Below are 21,278 nucleotides of genomic sequence, written 5' to 3'. Positions count from 1 at the left end.
TGGGTGACAATCGTTTCACGTCAAGAGACACTTCTACGGGTCCAGCCCGTCCATATACCGTGTGTCCATGTACTGTGCATGGTTGAATAAAGGACTGCATTTTATTATAGCTTACGGGTCAGTGCCGCATTTTTTTCAAAACTAATTCTTCACCTGCTGCTGATTCATTCATTCATTCTGCGTCCCAAAGATCGCAATAAGGCTTGACACACATTTATCCTGAGCGCTGCACTGAGCGCTTACACTGGGGTTTCCTGTGTAAATCTCTAAAATACGTGAATCAGACAGAACCCCTGGCAGAAGATTCCCTATAGGGAGGCAGATAGGGTCACTGTGGATGCCTTCTGACCTGTGATCTGGTGGTGTCCGTCTTTTCGGGATTACATAAAAGTGCCGTTGGCCACAGTTTTGTGCACTTCTGAAAAGAAGGTCAACGCTGAACAGAGGCCATACGGAGTCCAGAGTAACTCTGCTGCCTCATTGTAGTGAATGGATCCCTCTGGGGTTTAATCTAAATTACATCACTCAGAGATTTAGATGGAAACCCCAATGTAAGTGCTCAGCGTAGAGCGCCGGATAAATGTGATCCCAAATGTTATGTAAAATGTTCACAATAAAAGCTTCAGCTCAATCCACAAAAAAGAAAACCCTCACTCAGGTCCATCATCTGGTAAAGGAAATATAGGGGGCTTCCACATTACTGGTAGTAAAAAGGCTCTGGAAAAGCGAAATAGCTCCTCATCCTCCAAAAGAAATAAAACAAATTCTGCGCTCTCAAATCCAAATGCTCCCTCCCTTCTGAACCCCAGTGTACCTAAACCACATATAGCACCCACGTTTGGCATTTCTGTAGTGATGAGTGCCTGCCTAATTTACAGGGCATAATGTACTGGTGACTCAAATGTACTGGTCGCTACAGAGTAATGGTCACTACAATGGCAGTTTGCAATTTTCTGTCAGCAACATCTAATATTGCTTGTTTCTGGAAAACACACATGGAGTCAAAATTGTCTCTACACCTGTAGATAAATTTCCAAAGGGGTATAATTTCCAAAATTAGGTCACTTGGGGGGGGGGGGATTTTGCTTTTCTAGAACTTTGGGGCTCTGTATATGGAGTCTTCAAAATCTGCGCTCCAGGAGGCAAATGTCACAGACAGCATGGCTGTCAGGTGACCCGGGACCAGGGGCTCCTTCCCTGTCCCTTACACTAGCGAGTGCCCTAGCACGCCCTACTCCCCAGGATACTTCCGAAGGTGAAAATGCCGGGGCCTCCACCCTTGCCTTATCTCCTGCATTAGACCTCCGTCTTTTCTCTTCCCCCCACCGGGTAAGAGGGGCGCTACTATGCACTGTAGTACACCAACCCGACAAACACGGCTACACTAACAATGGTTAACAGAAAATTCCAGGCATACAATATAACAGAGGAAGGCACCCGGGTGTGAAGGTAGGGGAATAAAACAAAATAGAGGATAAGGAATTACCACACATACAATCCAAGCAACAATCACTAATAACTCTGCCAACTCTCCTTCTCATAAGAACTCCTCTTCCTCTGTTAGCCATGCAGCAAATGCTAGCTCTGACAAGGATTTGTAACAGAGCCCAGATTATAAAGGGGAAAGGAGTGAGTAATCAAGCTCAGTTGTGAGCACAGGGATTTCCAACATGGCCGATTAACCCCTGTTCTGCCAGAAGCAATAAACACATTTAAAATGAACGAGAAGTGCTTCTTTTCAGCGCCGGAGTAGGAGCAATCAGACGCTGCGGTCTTCTGGCTCCACACTGTCGCATATCCGTGACAGCAAATAGTGCTCCATCCCTCCCGAGTCTCAGTCTCTCCGTATGGCTAAGCAGTACTGTACAGCCACATATGGGGTATTTCTACATTCAGGAGAAATTGTGGAACAAATTCTGTTGCCATTTTTACCTATTTTACAGTATGAAAATGTAAAAATTGGGGCCAACACACAATATTGGTGGTAAAAATGTAAATAATTTTATCTTCACTGCTCAATGGTATAAAAGCCTGTGACACACCTGTGTTGTCAATATAATCACTGCACCCCTAGGAATTCATTGAGAGGTTTATTTTGTAAAATGGGGTCACTTATGGGGAATTCTACTGTGTAGGCACCTCAGGGGCTCTGCCAATGTAACATGGCTCCCTCAAACAAGTGCAGCAAAATCTGCACTGTAATCTGGCATTTCTTCCCTTTTGAGCATTGCACTGTGCCCCAAAAGTAGTTTTTGACCACATATGGGGTATCGGTGAACTCAGGAGAAATTGCACAACAAATGTTGGGGTCCATTTTCTCCTGTTACCCTTGTGAAAATACAAAGTTGGGAGCTCAAAAAGATTTTTGGGGAAAAAATTTGATTTTTTTCTTATTCAAAATTTTTATTGTTTTATAATACACAACAAAAACAAACATATCAACAGGTTCAAACGAACACACCATATGGAATAGCAACTACTGAAAAAGAGAATTGTGTAGTAGCATGAAAACAAACAACTCTATACAGTATCAACAGTAGTTTGCAAAAGACAATTGACAACCTGTTAAACTAAAAAACAAGAAGAAAAGAGAAGAAATGTTTATAGGGACCACAAGGATAAATCACAAAGGCAGACGGAGTAATAATAATAAATTTTATTTCTATAGTGCCGACATATTCCGCAGCACTTTACATTTCAGAGGGGATTTGTACAGTCAATAGACATTACAGCATAACAATAATCACATAGATCATAACAAATACCAAGAGGAAGCTCGCAAGCTTACAGTCTATGAAGAAAAAAATTGAGACATGAAAGGTGGGTGGTAACAGTTGCCCTGATTGTATGGACCAGCCATAATGTTAAGTGTGTAACAGTACAGACGCAGAGGGCTAATGGATGCATAAAGCATGTGGGAACATGATGCGGGGAACCTGGTTATGGTAAAAACTTTTGGCTGTGCCACATAGGCAGAGGCGTATCCAGGGGGAGCTGCCGGGGCAGTTGCCCCGGGTGCACCCAGCAAGGGGGCGCAGTCAGGCCGCCTAATGCAGCGGTCCACAGTGTCTCCCCCCAGCGGCTGCGTTCTGCTGCCCTCTGTCCTGTGTGTCGGCTGTTCTGTGTCAGCTGTCAAGCTGACAGCCGACGCAGAGGAGGCAGCGCCGGCTCCCAGGCAGCAATTGTACTTGTCGTCTATACAGATGCCAGTACAATTGAAGCTCTGACCACCGGGTCAGAGCGACGTCAGCAGCTTGATCAGGTCATGTGATCACGCTGCTGACGTCACTCCCCGGCGCCCAGAGCGAACGCTGGTGGTAAGCGCGCTCCTCTGTGGAGCTGAAGAACCACCGAAGATGGGGGGGTGTTCATGAGTGGGGGTTAATGAGTGGAGATGGGGGTTAATGTGGGGATGGGTGTTAATGAGTGGGGGGGTTAATGAGTGGAGATGGGGGTTAATGAGTGGAGATGGGGGCTTAATGTGGGGATGGGGGTTAATGAGTAGAGGGTTAATGAGTGGGGATGGGGTTAATGTGTGGGGGGTTAATGAGTGGAGATGGGGTTAATGTGGGGATGGGGGTTAATGAGTGGGGATGGGGGTTAATGAGTGGAGATGGGGGTTAATGTGGGGATGGGGGTTAATGAGTGGGGATGGGGTTTAATGTGGGGATGGGTTAAATGAGTGGGGGTTAATGAGTGGAGATGGGGGTTAATGTGTGGGGGGTTTATGAGTGTAGATAGGGATTAATGTGGGGATGGGGTTAATGAGTGGAGGGGTTAATGAGTGGAGATGGGGGTTAATGTGGGGATGGGGGTTAATGTGTGGGGGTTAATGAGTGGAGATGGGGTTAATGGGATGGGGTTAATGAGTGGAGATGGGGTTAATGTGTGGGGGGTACATAATGTGTGGGGGGATTTGGGAGTAGGGATGGGGTTATTGAGTGGGGATGGGGGATACTTAATGTGTGGGGGATTTGGAGTGGAGATGGGGGGTTATTTATTGTGTGAGGAATTTGGAGTGGGGATGAGGGATTTAATGTGTGTGGGGGGATTTGGAGTGGGGATGGGGGGATTTAGTGTGTGGGGAGATTTGAGGACACAAAATGAAGAGTATGTATGTATGAGGGCATGTATGAGGAAACAGTTTGCGGGATGGATGCAGACAGTAAGGGGTGTGAACGGGTAAATGTATGTGGACACAGTATGAGTAGCGATGGGAAAAATGTATGTGGACACAGTATGGGGAGAGAGGGTGATGGGATGTGTGCAGACACAGTATGGGGAGTCAGGGGTATCTGTGAGCAGACAGTATAGAGAGTGAGGGGGGTAAATATATGACGAGACAGTATGGTGAACAGGTGAGGAGAAAGTATGAGGTGGGGAGGGGAATAGTGTGAGGCGACAGTATATTGCAGATATTTTTATTTAGGAGCATTATAATGACACTTCTATCTGTAAGGGCATCGTGTAGAGATTTGCTGCAGAAGACCGGAGAAGATGGAAGTCTGCAGAGACGAGATGTGGATGAGAAAACTCATCATGGGGTTGGGACAAGAAAAAAAGGACAACGACTCCAGAGATGACGTCATCTATAAGGCACCTGGATGTAAATGTTATTTGTGATACTGACTTATTATCTTGTTTTTATTTGTTAGGAACATTAAAGGGGTTGTCCAGGTTTGCGCTGAGTCTGCTGTCATTCTATGTGACTGCAGACTTCTGAATTCTCACAGTGCTCACTGAACGCTGCTGGGATTCTCTTGTGCCGGTAATATACATACATATGGTCACATGCTGACTAGACATGGCCTCACTCAATGAAAATGAACAGAGCGAGGCCGGGCACGTCTAGTCAGAATGTCGCCAGAAGTATACAAATCACATACTTGTGCTGACATGACTGTACATCGGCAAAGGAGAATCGTAAACGTGTGCAGTGCATTCGTTGTGAGCATTCAGAAGCCTGCAATGTCAGGATTCAGCTCTGCAGGTTCCAGTAGTCATCACATGGACACTTCACGCATGCAGTTTTCATAGTTATGGTCTTGTGACAACGAGCATCTCATCTTGCTTTCAGTTTTTTACTGAACATTGAGAGGATTAGGGAGAGCAGCTCGTGGGTGCATGACTAAGGGTATGTGCACACATAGTTTTTTGTCTCTGCGGATTTTGTAGAGAAAACCGCAGGAAATCCGCAGGACAAAGTGCTGCGGTTTTTCTGCGGTTTATCTGCGTTTTTACACCTCATAATGGATGAGGTGTAAAACTGCAGCGTTTCTGCACCAAACAATTGACATGCTGCGTTTTGAAAACCGCAGCAAAACCGCGCGGAAAAAAACGCAGCATGTGCACAGCTTTTTTTTATTTCCATAGGAAATAAAGGTACTGTACAACGCAGCAGAATCTGCTGCGTTTCTGCAGAGCCAAAAACGCTGCGGAAACGTAGCAGAAACCGCAAAGTGTGCACATACCCTAACTGTGCAAGCCGCATATGTGCTGGGGGGGGTGCTGAAACAAATTCTTGCCCCGGGTGCCAGAAAGCCTAGATACGCCTCTGCACATAGGGATAGATTAGGTTAATGTGTTGAGGCGGTAGGCCAGTCTGAATAAATGAGTTTTCAAGGCACGCTTAAAATTGTGGGGATTGGGGACTAATCGTATTGACCTGGGAAGTGCATTCCAAAGAATTGGCGCAGCACGTGTATAGTCTTGGAGACGGGAGTGGGAGGTTCTGATTATTGAGGATGCTAACCTCAGGTCATCAGCAGAACGGAGGACGCGGGTAGGATGGTATACTGAAACAAGGGAGATGTATGGTGGTGCTGACTGAGCCATGAAGAACTTTGTGGGTGAGGGTAATAAGTTTGTACTGGATTCTGGAGTGGATGGGTAGCCAGTGTAATGACTGGCACAAGGTAGAGGCATCAGTGTAACGATTGGCGAGGAATATGATCCTGGCAGCAGCATTCAAGACAGATTGGAAGGGGGAGAGTTTGGTAAGAGGGAGACCGATTAGAAGAGAGTTACAATAGTCGAGACAAGAATGAATAAGAGAAACAGTAAGAGTTTTTGCGGAGTCAAAAGTAAGAAAAGGTCGAATTCTAGAAATGTTTTTGAGGTGCAGATAGCAAGAGCGAGCCAGTGATCGTATGTGGGGGACAAAGGAAAGCTCGGAGTCAAGCATGACCCCAAGACAGCGGGCATGGTGCTGGGGAGTAATAGTGGAACCACACATGGAAATGGCAATGTCGGGTATAGCTACATTTGTAGTGGGAGGAAAAACAAGGAGTTCAGTCTTTGACAGGTTCAGTTTCAGATATAGTGAGGACATGAATAAAAAACAAATCTGAACTGAAAAAAGTTAATGTGTATGCACAATGTAAGTGCATATTACCACATGACCATTAACCAGAGAAAACAAAAAGCAAAAAACACAAATATCCTGAACTAAAAGTAAAAAATATACTGCAAATAATGCATAAAGGTAATAATAATAATAAGGGTATTTAGTAAACATAATTTTGATCAAAATAGTGTACAAGCCATCCCGCCACGTCATGGCAACCCTTGTGGGACAGTCCCTACTCTAGTATTTAAAACCTTATCACTTGCCAAGTGGCGTGAATGTGAATAAGGGTCGAGCGGCTGAACCACTTGTAACAGCTTATTATTATTATTACCTTTATGCATTATTTGCAGTATATTTTTTACTTTTAGTTCAGGATATTTGTGTTTTTTGCTTTTTGTTTTCTCTGGTTAATGGTCATGTGTTAATATGCACTTACATTGTGCATACACATTAACTTACTTTTCTCAGTTCAGATTTGTTTTTTATTCATTTCATTGTGCATTCAGTGCATATATGGGTGTGACCGCCCTCTTTCTGAGCTGGGAAAGCCATCCAGTCTGGCCTAAGCTGTTACAAGTGGTTCAGCCGCTCGACCCTTATTCACATTCACGCCACTTGGCAAGTGATAAGGTTTTAAATACTAGAGTAGGGACTGTCCCACAAGGGTTGCCCTGACGTGGCGGGATGGCTTGTACACTATTTTGATCAAAATTATGTTTACTAAATACCCTTATTATTATTATTACCTTTATGCATTATTTGCAGTATATTTTTTACTTTTAGTTCAGGATATTTGTGTTTTTTGCTTTTTGTTTTCTCTGGTTAATGGTCATGTGTTAATATGCACTTACATTGTGCATACACATTAACTTACTTTTCTCAGTTCAGATTTGTTTTTTATTCATTTCATTGTGCATTCAGTGCATATATGGGTGTGACCACCCTCTTTCTGAGCTGGGAAAGCCATCCAGTCTGGCCTAAGCTGTTACAAGTGGTTCAGCCGCTCGACCCTTATTCACATTCACGCCACTTGGCAAGTGATAAGGTTTTAAATACTAGAGTAGGGACTGTCCCACAAGGGTTGCCCTGACGTGGCGGGATGGTTTGTACACTATTTTGATCAAAATTATGTTTACTAAATACCCTTATTATTACCTTTATGCATTATTTGCAGTATATTTTTTACTTTTAGTTCAGGATATTTGTGTTTTTTGCTTTTTGTTTTCTATAGTGAGGACATGATGTTAGACACAGCGTTTAGACAATCGCTGGTGTTTTCCAGAAAGGCTGGCGTGATGTCAGGAGAAGCAGCATATAATTGGGTATCATCAGCATAGAGATGGTACTGGAAACCAAATCTACTGATTGTTTGACCAATAGGGACAGTGTACAAAGAGAAGAGGAGGGGGCCTAGGACTGATCCTTGAGGAACCCCAACAGTAAGGGGAAGATGAGAGGAGGAGGAGCCAGCAAAAGATACAGTAAAGGAGCGGTCAGAGAGATAGGAGAACCAGGAGAGAACGGTGTCCTTGAAGCCAATGGAACGGAGCATAGTGAGGAGGAGCTGATGATCCACAGTGTCGAATGCTGCAGAGAGATCCAAGAGAATTAGCATGGAGTAATGACCATTTGATTTAGCTGTTAGTAGATCATTAGAGACTTTAGTGAGGGCAGTTTCAGTAGAGTGTAAAGAGCGGAAACCGGATTGGAGAGGGTTGAGAAGAGAGTTATCAAAGAGATAGCGGATAAGACGGGAGTGGACCAGTCGTTCCAGGAGTTTAGAGATGAAGGGAAGATTAGAGACAGGTCTATAGTTAGCGGCACAGTTTTGGTCGAGGGATGGTTTTTTAAGTAGTGGATGTATGACGGCATGCTTAAATGAGGAGGGACAGATACCAGAAGAGAAAGGTTAAATATTTTAGTTAGGTGAGGGGTGACAGCAGGGGAAAGGGGCTGGAGTAGATGTGACGGAAATGGGTCACTGGTGCAAGTGGTTGGGCGAGAAAATGCAAGGAGCCTGCTTACTTCTTCTTCTGTGACTGGATCAAAATCAGAGAGTGAGCTAGATGCAGTGGGGGAGGGAGGACGGTGCATGGTATGAGGTGATTGGGAGATAATTTCCTGTCAGATCTGGTCAATTTTTTCTTTGAAGTAATTGGCCAGATCGTCAGCTCGGAGCTCCGTGGTTGGGGCCTGTACTCTTGGGTTGAGTAGAGAATGAAAAGTGTCAAAGAGACGTTTAGGGTTATTGGACAGTGAGGTGATGAGGGTGTTGAAATAGGTTTGTTTTGAGAGGTGAAGGGCAGTGTTGTATGTTGGAGTATGAACTATGATACCGGCATATTAAATATCGTAAAAGGATAAGGTAGCAATTATCTTAGCGTATTTTGGTACATCAATGAGGATAAGGATTCCCAATTAAACCATTTTACAGCCACTTTGTTAGCTGCCTCTTGTGTATGGGCTATCAGGGATTCCATCCGGTGAACTCTAGCCACCTCCCCAAACAAAATGTGAATTTTTTTTCTTTTATTTTCACTTCTTAACGTCATAAACTTCTGTGAAGCACCTGCGGGTTCAAGGTGCTCAGTACATATCTAGATAAGTTCCCAGAGGGGTCTAGTTTCCAAAATGGGGTCATTTGTTTGGGGTTTCCATTGTTTAGACACATCAGGGGCTCTCCAAACGCGACATGCCGTCCGTTAATTATTACAGCAAATTTTACATTCAAAAAGTGAAATGGCGCTCCTTCCCTTCCGAGCCCAAACAGTGGTTTCAAAAATAGTGCTGATATAAATAGACATGTGGGAAATATTATTTATTAACTATTTTGTGTGATATGACTCTCTAATTTAAGGGCATAAAAATTAAAATTTTGCAAAATTTTCAGGGTTTTTGCCAAATATCCAATTTTTTTTACAAATAAACGCAAGTCAAAGTGAAGAAATTTTACCACTGTCATGAAGTACAATTGTCTCTTCCTCTCTGAAGAGGCAATTTGCATGAAGTACAATATGTCACGAGAAAACAGTCGCAGAATCAGTGGGATCCATTGAAGTGTTCTACAGGGTGGGCCATTTATATGGATAAATGGGAATGGTTGGTGATATCAACTTCCTGTTTGTGGCACATTAGTATATGGGAAGGGGAAACTTTTCAAGATGGGTGGTGACCATGGTGGCCATTTTGAAGTCGGCCATTTTGGATCCAACTTTATATTTTCCAATGGGAAGAGGGTCATGTGACACATTAAACTTCTTGAGAATTTCACAAGAAAAACAATGGTGTGCTTGTTTTTAACATAACTTTATTCTTTCATGAGTTATTTACAAGTTTATGACCACTTATAAAATGTGTTCAAAGTGCTGTCCGCAACACCGCAGAAAAAATGCTAGCACAGGCTTCCAGTATCTGTTGTTTCAGATGCTGCACATCTCGTATCTTCACAGCATTGACAATTGCCTTCAGATGACATAGTCACCACCACCCATCTTGAAAAGTTTTCCCCCTCCCAAATATTAATGTGCCACAAATAGGAAGCTGATGTCACCAACCATTCCAATTTTTTTTTAGGTGTATCCATATCAATGGCCGACCCTGTAGAGTTATGACCTCATAAAGTGACAGTGGTCAGAATAGGAAAAATTGGCCTGGCCAGGAAGGAGAAAACAGGCTTCGGGGTGAAGGGGTTAAACACTTTTTTGGTTTTCTTGGTGATCCCAGAAGTATCATTTCTCCTTGCAGAGAATGACATGCTAAGCATGTCGAGATGAGGATTCTTAAAGCCGCAATGCTCCTCTGGGAAATATGCTAATTATGCAAATTGCCTCTTCAGAGAGGAAGAGGACTAGAACTCTAGTGCCACCTATTGGAGGTAGCAATCCTAAAAGTCAATGTCGACCCTTTAACGAGCCTTATTACATGACTTAGCATGTCATTCTCTGCAAGGAGAAATGATACTTCTTGGATATTGGTCAGACGCCTCTCTCACAGCCAAACCAGATCTCAAACTTTGCACTGACGAGGGGCAGTACCCCGAAACACAGTGTCTGCAAATTGAGATTCTGGCTTGGCTTTTATCCCAAGTCATGTAATAAGGCTCGTTAAAGGGTCGACATTGACTTTTAGGATTGCTACCTCCAATAGGTGGCACTAGAGTTCTAGTCCTCTTCCTCTCTGAAGAGACAATTTGCATAATTGTTTTTCTTGGAAAATCCTTTCATTTTGTTATGATAGGTGTTTTCTGTTATATATATATATCTTCGATGTTGTAATTCTACTGCATTGTTCTAATGTTCAATGTTACATGTTGAAAGAACATGCAATAGTTTATTTATTTTACTCACTTATATTCCTCCATTAATTCCACAGCGCTTTACAGACATTGTCACTGTCCCCATTGGGGCTCACAATCTACGTTCCATATAAAATAATGAGATCATGAGAGATTTGCAGACTCCACTATTTATAAAGTGTATGTTGTTGACATATAGAGTATAATTGATTGGTCATCAATGATATTCTCCAAATAATTTACCCTTATTTTGGAGAGTTTTAGCTAACTAAAGTGTAGTTTTAAGCCCTTAGATGTAGCTTTTTGATTATAACTGTATGATTTTATCCAGAACATCACAGTATCATGGCACTTGGTATGTCCAGTATAGTAGACAGTTTAATACAATTTATAAGGAGTGTCTGTATATACGCTATATAATTAAAAGGACGATTACTTTTCACAGTATTTGTAGACATGCACTATGCAAATGACAGTAATTTCCTTGCTGACACAAAATGAAATGTGTAGTTTTTATATAAAGCCTCTCTCATTATGCACAAAAATATACGGCTCATTTTCAGGAAACATTCAAGTCCAAAAAGAGCAATCACAACAAGCACAGCAGAAATACATATAATATAGATAGAGAGCGACTTATACCTGCATACATAACACATACAATACTCTGCTGCTAATATCTTAATTATACAATGCAACCTCGAAAATATAATAAAAATCTACATTCGTCCATCAAATAATATTAATATGATGTAGAACTTTCTACATGCTATAACTGTGACTTCTTGACTCATTGCACTTCATGGAAGGAGGTGTGACACGCCGATGTGACCATAGCAATTAGTGCAGCAAATTCACTAAAATCGATCTCTCGATCTTGGTTTGAATCCAAGTCCCTGAAAATGACCTCAAGTGTGTCTGTGTCTTGGACTTGCTGTAAAATAAAAGGAAAAAGTAATTTAGTTATCTGAAGCTTGAAAAGACTGTCAACAGAATTTTGGTACCCGATATGAGAGCATCATGAAGTAGGGCAAAGACCCTGATTCCAGTAATGTAACACTTACTGGGCTGCTTGCTGCAGTTTTGATAAAATCACTTTATCTGCTGCAGATCTAGCTGTTCTCTGAACGCCGAGCTCTTTATAACTCCGCCCACACCACTGATTGGCAGCTTTCTGTGTACACTGCATAGGCAGAAAGCTACCAATAAGTGGTGGGGGTGGAGATATACAGAGCTCATGAAAATGGAGGACTACATGGCAGCAGGTTAACCCGCTAAATAGGTCAAGTTTTAAAAATCTGCCCAAAGGAGAGTTCTTTTGACAATCACTTTAATCAATGTGGACAAATTTATTACTTGTAAAATATCAAGAAGAAAAATTGTATGCAAGAACCAATAATAATAAAAAGTACATTTTATTTACCAAGAAAAAAAAAAAAAAGACAAAATTGTTGAAAAGTGGGAAACCAAAAAATGGCACCAACTGTCCACCACATGTTATGCAGAGGTTGTACATAGAAATTGATGGGATAACATACTTCAAGAGGTAATACATACAAGAAAAAAAGCAAAAAATCCTAGTGGAAAAAAGTTCTACTAAAGGAGTGTGAAGAGCCATAAAAGGAGGTCAAGATGGTATAAACATTACCTCTGGTGGGTGACAGTGCCTGCCATTTCGGCTATTGCCTTCTTATTTTTGGTTTCCCTGCGTGTTCCCCCTCCCTCCTCGCAGCAGGAATGCTGACATTCCACCCAGCCTGCGCAGCAATGTCCTCGTTCCCTGCCTTGGTTCCCCTGGGCCTGCGCATGCCACACAGGTCTCTAGCCTAGTGCGCGCGCTTCTCAATTCTTAAAAGGGCAACACGTACACTGGGCGGCATCAAGTATATAAGGCACGCTCCCCAGTAGGCAGATGCCTGAGCAACGCTCTCCATTTTGTAGTGTTAGGCAATTATTGAGTTTCCAGGTCCCTGTATTGTACGAGTCTGAACATTTTACTATATCTCGTGTTGCATAGTCCAGATCCCTTTAACTGTTTTGGCGGTAGCTGAGTCTTGAAGCCTCACCTTCCAGATACTGCTCCAGCAGTACGTAAATCCTAACCCCACTCCTGCGGTATCTGAATCCTATAGCTGCGCCTGCGTTTACTGAATCCTGACATTGCGCCTGTGGTGCATAAACTCTAACACCGCACCTGAGCCTGACACCACTCCGGTGGTATCTGAACACTGACACCATTCCTGCGGTACCTGAACCCTGACACTGCACCTACAGTACCTGAGCCTGACAACGCTCTCGTGTTACCTGAACCCTGCAGCTTCACCGCCGGTACATAAGCCTCATCATGCCTGAACCTGAAGCCCCTCCCACGGTATCCGAAACTGTAACTGTTCAGCAGTACTAGAACCTGCACCAGTGTCTGTACTGGTTAGCGTTCCAGAGTCTGAACTGTTATAGCCTGTGTCTGTTGGTTCTGCCTGGTGACCCAGAACCTGTGTAGTCCTAAGATTGTCCGAATCTTAACCTGCCTGCGTGTGGTACCTGGCGGTTACCTGCAGCTCCAGTCTAACTCTACCATCAGGAGCTCTAGCGAAAACCAGGTAACTGCTTAGATATGCCCCTCCTGGGTAATCCCAGCTCATGGCACAATGGGTCCACGATCCGTGTGTGTGATAGCGAGAGCGGACCATAAGAGATTACACTCTACAGAAGAGGGAGACTTACCCAGTGACTCTGGAGACTGAAAACAACTCTGCCATACAAACTGGGCTCCACTGGGAACCGCTGATGTGTGATGGCCAAGGTACTGACCACTACTGTACGAGATATGATAACTCGTCAGATGTTATAGCTGCAGGGCAATATGGGGAAGCCAGTGCAGCAATGCAAAATTAAACACTCTGGTGCTTCAGCAGGGTGGGAAATGGTGCAGAGCAAGTTTTTTTTTGCAACCCACAAATCTAATTTTAAAGTGTTTGAATTAGAAATGAAACTATGAATTTCAGGAAATTCAACTCGAACACCATGGTCTGATCCACTCATCTTTAGTTGCAAACTTAAAGAGAATCTGTCAGCAGGTTTTTGCTACCTCACCTGACAGCAGCATGATGAAGGGAAAGAGAAGATGAATTCAACTATGCATCACTTCGATTACTGGGTGCAGCCGTTCTGACATAATCACAGCTTTTAGACTTAGGCTGAGTTCACATGTGGGTGGCGTTTTTTTCGCGTTTCCGCGGCGGTTTTGACTGCGCGATTTTGCCGCGAAAGCGCGAAAAATAAGCATCCAATGCATTCCTATGGGATTCCGCAACGCTGTGCTAATGCTGCGGTTTTTACCGCGGCAGAATCGCTTCGCAGTAAAAAACGCAGCATGCTCATTAATTTCGCGGAATCGTGGCGATCCCGCACCCATAGGAATGCATTGTTCTGCTTACTTTCCGCATGTGACTGTGCACACCATGCGAAAAGTAAGCAGAACATTTGCGGATGGTACCCACGGTCCGGAGGAGAGGAGACTGTCCTCCGGGCTTTGGGTACCATATCCCTATAAAAAAAAGAATTTAAAATAAAAAATATTGTTATTAATACCTTCCGACGTCCCGCGCAGCCTTCCCGCCTCTCTCCACGCTCCCGGTTCCAGTAAGCCTTTGTGAGCGATGACGTCCGTTCTCGCGGGATCGCGAAGTCTCGCGGTCATTCGCGAGACGTCATCGCGGTAATTGTCGCAAAGGATTACAGGGACCGGGAGCGTGGAGAGAGGCAGGAAGGCTGCGCGGGACGTCGAAAGGTGAGAATAACAATTTTTTTTTTTTTATTATTATTTTTTACATTCTATCTTTTACTATTGATGCCGCATAGGCCGCCTCAATAGTAAAAAGTTGGTCACACTCGTCAAACACTATGTTAGACGAGTGTGACCAACCTGTCAATCAGTTCCCCAAGCGATGCTCCAGATCACTTGGAAAACGCTAGCAATTCTGCAAGCTAATTACGCTTGCAAAATGCTAGTTTTTCAGCGGGAAAATCGCGGGAATTTAAAATGCGATTTTCCCGCGGAATGGAATTCCGGAATTCTCGCGGTAATTTCCGCGAGAGTTCCGCTACGTGTGAACCCAGCCTTAGACTAAAGCAGAGCTGAGAAAGATGCCCCCTATAGACAGTGAGCTGCTTATCACAGGAGGGGATTGCCGGACTAGTCCAGCAATGTCAATCTTTTAGTGATAAATCCTTCACAGTTAGTAAACCGCACGCACTTTGAGAAGTGACACATCCGTGAATTCTGTGTTTCAGCCTCTATCTCATGCTGTCTTCAGGTTACATAGCAAAACCCTGCTGACAGATTCCCTTTAATTCACATGAATTCCTGAACATGTATATTGTCATCCATTATCTGAATAAATCAGTTCCACCAAGAAAACAAATCTTACAACAGTTAGGCTATGTTCACATTTCCGTTTGCACATTCTGTTTGTCTTTTAAAGGAATAGACAAATGGAATTCATGCGCAAAAAGGATCAATTGCAAAATGGATGCAGAGGGATTGTGTTAATTATTATGGGGTCTGTCTTCTGTTTTGTATCGGTTTTTAGAATGGAAAAAAAGCGCAACAAAGAGAACTTTTAGTTCAATTCCGAATATTGAAGCAAAACAGAACCCACACATGGGCCCTCTGCTCAGTTTACAGCAGTAATGCAACAGATCCGTTTTGTACAAGTGGTCCCTCCGCTTCCGTTTCCATCAGTAATCTAAAGGATCCGTTTTCCATATGAATTCCGTTTGTCTAAATGGAACCGAAAACCAGAAATGTAAACTAAGCCTTACCGTGGTGGGAACAATATCAACGAGAACTGACTGTCTTGGTAATAGAGTTAGCATGTGTGTAAAGCGCTGTGGAATATGATAGCGACATATAAGCAATGCATAATAACAATAAAAATAAGGGACTATTGATAATAATGACTATTTTCATTTGGTTTGCGGCATCTGTGGCCTGATTGCTGTCTTACTCACCTTCACAAATGTTGACATCTGCTTGTTGATCAGCTCTTTGAGATTTTTTCTCTTGAGCTTGCAGTGGTTATTAGAAAAGGAATGGAAGATCCGTATGATGTTCACCATGGAGCACTCCAGCTCTGTCAGCTCTTGTCTAATGGGAGAAAGATATTGATTTCTGGCCAATGAAAGTGATAAATGTGACTCCATCACACCACAAGCTGGAAGTGAAAGAACGGTCATTTTACTCCAATCCGTGGTCAACTAAGACCGGCTGCAACTTGTGTAATCGGAGGCAAACGGGTGTGCCAAGGAATCAAAGTAGGTAGTATGAGAATAAAATATCAAAAATTAATTAAGATATGCACTTACACTTCTATTTGCATCTATTCTTCTTTAACCCCTTTTGTTCTGTTACAAGCAACGTATACTGTATATATACTGTATATAAAAAGTTTTAGCTTGCGTAAAATCATAGTTCAAATATATAATAGAAAGGGACAGTGAGTTCACAAAAATGATAGGAAGTTACAAACCTATCACTATTTATGTAATAAAATAATATTAACATTAGCTACAAAAGTCATCCATGTAAGGACTGCATATATGGACCGTTTTACAGGACCGATTGTGAATCTCCTTACCCAAATGGACGGCCTCATGTAAGTTTTGGTCAAGAGAGGAGACCAATGGCATTCCGAAAATTCATACAAGGAAATGGGAATGCAGTTTTAGTCCTTTATATATAATGAGTGTGACCATACAAGCACACCATAAACATCAGCTAGTATATTGCCATTTGTATGTATTGGTGATTTCAGTCATATAACATAATTAGCTCCATTTATTTATCACCTTGATTATTATAACACAATGATTCTAATTATTATGTGTTATAATGTTTTGATAATTGATTTACAGTAAGACTTTCTATTTAATACATATTTTTGAAGGACAAGAATTAAAGGATACAGTCAAACATTAAGTAATTTGCCTTATGTAACCTACATGGTAACATTTCAAGTCTACTTATGTAGACAAAACACACTAATAAATTAATATAAGTTATGCTATTAAAGTTAGTATGGTTGAAGAGGTTAAATGTGCTAGACAAAGAGAAGGTAAGAATAACCATTAATGATGTCAGTGAATTGAAAAGACAGCCAGAAAAAAAGCAAATGTACTAATTAGAGAAGAGTTCACATTTTGTCATTTGAAGTTATATTATTTTGGTTATGATATATTTATACTAACGTCACAGTTGGTTGCATAGCTTTTGCAGTAAAGGAGGTCACCTATGTAGACCCTTTCTCTCTCCAGCAAAAGTGGGTTCTCACACTGTAGGCAGGAGCTTACCATAATTTTCTTAGGTCATTTATATATTTGTTACACTTGTATGAGTAGATTTTTCCCTTTAGACATCTATTCACGAGACTAAATAAATGTACTTCTTTTAGTCTTTCCTAGACACTGATGTCCTCCAGATCATCCTTTTTAGGAATGACGCCCTGAACTGCTGATGATCACCAACTCCTTCAAGCTGTTTTTCCACTAGTGACACTCTCAGGTTTTTTTTACCCCAAGCACATGTATATACCGAAAATTAATATTTAGGCACATAAGTATATGTATACTTAAACCAAAAAAATAAAGAAGTTTTTGCCTACTAACTCTCATATTATTCAACTTTCAACTAGCTATAATTCAGCGATCAGATTTCTAGAAATTATGATAAGTAGAAAATGGCCATACAACTGCATCTAAGATCTACTATTACTAAAAGCAAGTGATAGGCATAATGTGAAATTAATTGTATCCTTTAATAGATCAATTGTTAATAATAAATAAATAAATTACCCATCTGGTAAATGTGGAAAACTTGAAGAACAAGTGCTTTCTGGCTTCAGAGAATCCATACTTGGAGCTGGTCTGCGGACTCTTCCCTGCGCTCACCACACCTTGCATTGAGCCGCACTGCTCGCCCTCACTGCCCTTTATGCACTTTTTGGATAATCAATAAAACCACTTAACTGTAATTCCTTCCTGTCCATAAACAGGCTGCAGGATCTGAGTGCATAATGGAAGGCTAATGCAAATACACGTTTTTTTATTACTGTTAAAGCATTTTTATATGGTAGAAACTTACCCTCTGAAGCATGTAGAGATGAGCTAGGTGGTCAGGACTAGCCCTCAGCTTTATGACCCAATAGTTGGGCATTTATAAACCTGTTAGTTCTTTTTCATGTCCCACCAATGAAACTGTCAGGAACACCGCACTGAACTTGCTCACTGAGCCAGTGCGCGTGTCCTGAGTAAAGCGAACAGTGCTCAAAGATACCTGTGGAGCGGGCAGCAGCCGAGTAGATGCATACTTCAGAGCCGCAGGACCTGAAGCACGTGACTGCTAGGGGCGTGGCCTAAACTCCACAGAGCTAGGAGCTGCAAGATAACTCCTAGCAGGGTAACTGCAAGACAAAGTTACCAGGGGGCATAGACACGGAGAATAGTCAGGACATAGCCAGTGAGTCACACACAGAGATAGCTGCAAAGGTACAAGAGGGGCGAGCAGAGAGTAGTCAGGTCACAGGCAATGAGCCATACACAGAGATAATAACGCAGTACAAAATCAACAGGCAAACTCACAATGGGAAACAGAACCGGGTCAGAACCATATAAACAAGCTATAGCAACAAACAGGCACACAGGGGTCAGCACACTAGGCCAAAGGCAAAAGTATAACTGGCAGGGATTGAAGCTTCCCAGGGTTTTAAGAAGCTCTCCCAGAACCAGAAAGAGGCCACAATCATTAACCCCAGGTGTGCAGCTCAAAAACCTGCACTGGGATCATGACAGTACCCCCCTCTCAACGGGGGGCCTCTGGACCCCCAGGCTTCCCCGGGTACTTGGCATGGAAAGCCCGAACCAGGCGATCTGCATGTACCGAGCGAGCAGGGACCCATGAACGCTCCTCTGGTCCATATCCCTTCCAGTGGACCAGGTACTGCAAAGAGCGGCGGACCCACCGAGAGTCCACAATATGTCCGACCTCATACTCCAATTGACCCTCCACCAGCACTGTAGGAACAACAGACTCAGAGTTCTCTTTGACAGATCCTGCGAGTTTCAACAGAGATTTATGGAGCACATTAGATATTTTTAAGGAGGCAGGGAGACGCAACCTATATGCCACTGGGTTGACTAGCTCCATAATCTCGTACGGACCAATGAACTTTGGTCCCAACTTAGCTGATAGTACCTTTAAGTTGATGTTACGTGTGGAGAGCCAAACCTTCTCTCCCACCTGAAACATGTCTCCTGAGGCTCTCTTTTTGTCCGCAAAATATTTGTATGTCCCCTGGGCCCGAGAGATATTACGCCGGACTTCAGCCCACAGGTTTTTTAACCGTTGAACGGACCCCTCTGCCCCTGGACAACCGGAATCCACCCGATAAAAATCCCCAAAATGCGGATTAAACCCATAGTTAATCAGGAATGGGGACATGTTGGTCGACTGACTCATCCGGTTGTTAAAAGCGAATTCAGCCAACGGTAACGCATCACACCAATCCTCCTGTCTGGCGGAGGTCAGACACCTGAAAATTTGTCCCAGGGATTGATTGGTGCGTTCTGTCTGACCATTACTCTCCGGGTGATATGCCGATGAGAAGGAGAGTGAGATGACCAATTTCATACAGAACGCCCTCCAAAATTTGGCCACAAACTGCACACCTCTGTCAGACACAACATTCAGGGGTACCCCATGCAATCGGACCACATGCTGCACAAACAACTTTGACAATGTTTCTGCTGAAGGTAGTGCTGCCAAGGGAATGAAATGGGCCTGTTTCGAAAACCTATCCACCACCATCCAGATCACGGTATTGCCCCTGGAAGGTGGAAGGCCGGTAATAAAATCCATGGAAAGATGAGTCCATGGCCTATCAGGAACCGGTAAAGGTATGCGTTCCCCAGCCGGTCGGTTATGCGAGCTTTTGGAACGGGCACACATGCCACAAGCAGAAACAAATTCCTTGACATCAGACCTTAATGAAGGCCACCAAAAACCCCTGGCTACTGCCTCTCTAGTGGCCGTGATACCTGGATGAGCGCTCAGGTTAGACTAATGAAACTCCTGCAGAAGTCTAGGCCGCAATGAATCTGGAACAAACAGTTTATCCCCTGGCCTGGTTGCCAGAGCTAGGGCCTGAGCCCTTAGAATTTCTTGTTCCAGACCCCCGCCACTACCACCCCTGGGGGAAGAATGGAGGACGGTGGCTCAGGGGGAGACACTGGATCAACACTTCTGGACAGGGCATCCGCTTTAACATTTTTGGACCCCGGTCGAAAAGTAATGGAGAACTGAAATCGTGAAAAAAAAAGTGACCAACGGGCTTGTCTAGGAGTAAGCCTCTTAGCAGATTCAAGGTATGCCAAATTTTTGTGATCCGCGACAACCGTGATAGGGTGAGCCGCCCCTTCCAAAAAGTGCCTCCATTCCTCAATCGCCAGCTTGACCGCAAGAAGTTGCCTATTGCCTACATCATAGTTTTTCTCAGCTGAAGAGAACTTCTTGGAGAAGGCACAGGGTTTGAGATTGGTAATGGTGGCCGGACCCTGGGACAGCACAGCCCCCACCCCACTTCAGAAGCATCCACCTCCACAATGAATGGTTTGGACGGGTCAGGTTGTACCAACACTGGGGCAGATATGAAACATTTCTTAAATCGCTGAGAATTCCTTAGCGAGTACAGACCAATTTTTTACATCAGCGCCTTTCTGGGTAAGATCTAAGTGGTTTAACCACTTGTGAGAAACCTTTAATGAATCTCCGGTAATAGTTTGCAAATCCTAAGAAGCGCTGGAGCCCCTTGAGATCTCGAGGCTGAACCCAGTCAGAGATCACCAGCACCTTCTTATGATCCATACGAAACCCCTCACAGGACACAATCAACCCCAAAAAAGACAGCTCCTGTACAAAAAACGAACATTTTTCCAATTTAGCGAACAATTGGTTCTCCCTGAGTCTCTGGAGAACTGTCTTTAGATGTTGCAAGTGAGATTGACTATCCGGGGAATAAACCAAAATATCTTCCAAATAAATAATAACAAAACAGCCTATCAGATCAGAAAACACAACATTGATGAAATTTTGGAAAATAGCGGGTGCATTAGTTAACCCAAACGGCATTACCTGGTTCTCTGAGTCCTTCTGATGTGAGGAATGCCGTTTTCCACTCGTCCCCTTCCCGAACCCTTATCAGATTGTAGGCCCCCCGCAGATCTAACTTGGAGAACCATTGGGCCCCAGCTAACTGGTTACATAAGTCTGGGATGAGGGGAAGCGGGTAAGAGTTCCTAACCGTTATCTTGTTCCGTTCCCGAAAGTCGAGGCACGGCCGCAAACCACCATCTTTTTTCTTCACAAAAGAACCCTGCTGCCACAGGTGACATAGAAGGCCTGATATGCCCTTTGCGGAGACTCTCATCTATGTACTCCTTCATGGCTTGGCGCTCAGGCCCAGACAAATTGAACAATCGAGCCTTAGGTAACTTGGCTCGGGGTACTAAATCAATGGCACAATCGTAGGGTCTATGTGGTGGCAGCGCCTCAGCCTCACTTTCAGAAAAAACGTCTTCGAA

At 43.4% G+C, this 21,278-nt stretch overlaps 1 protein-coding gene across 2 annotated transcripts in view; it reads right to left on the bottom strand.

The window, feature by feature from the left end:
* Positions 1-11,003: 11,003 nt before the first annotated feature.
* Positions 11,004-21,278, bottom strand: part of LOC141076107 (protein S100-B-like) — a 71,204-nt gene continuing 60,929 nt past the window's right edge. The window contains exons 2-3 of one of the 2 annotated variants that reach the window (XM_073563402.1): positions 15,657-15,792; positions 11,004-11,577 (exon numbers count right to left, since the gene is read on the bottom strand). In XM_073563402.1, coding sequence (XP_073419503.1) covers positions 11,434-11,577; positions 15,657-15,792 — 280 coding nt within the window. In that variant the 3' untranslated portion in view covers positions 11,004-11,433. Of the gene's footprint in view, positions 11,578-15,656; positions 15,793-21,278 lie in introns of those variants that run through there. The other variant, XR_012227416.1, reaches the window with a different exon arrangement.

Source organism: Dendrobates tinctorius, unplaced genomic scaffold, assembly GCF_039654945.1.
Source record: "Dendrobates tinctorius isolate UK_male_01 unplaced genomic scaffold, ASM3965494v1 ptg000388l, whole genome shotgun sequence".
In the NCBI taxonomy this organism is placed as follows: domain Eukaryota; kingdom Metazoa; phylum Chordata; class Amphibia; order Anura; family Dendrobatidae; genus Dendrobates; species Dendrobates tinctorius.
Note: the sequence above shows the minus strand (reverse complement) of the source record. Positions and strands in the feature narration are given on the sequence as shown.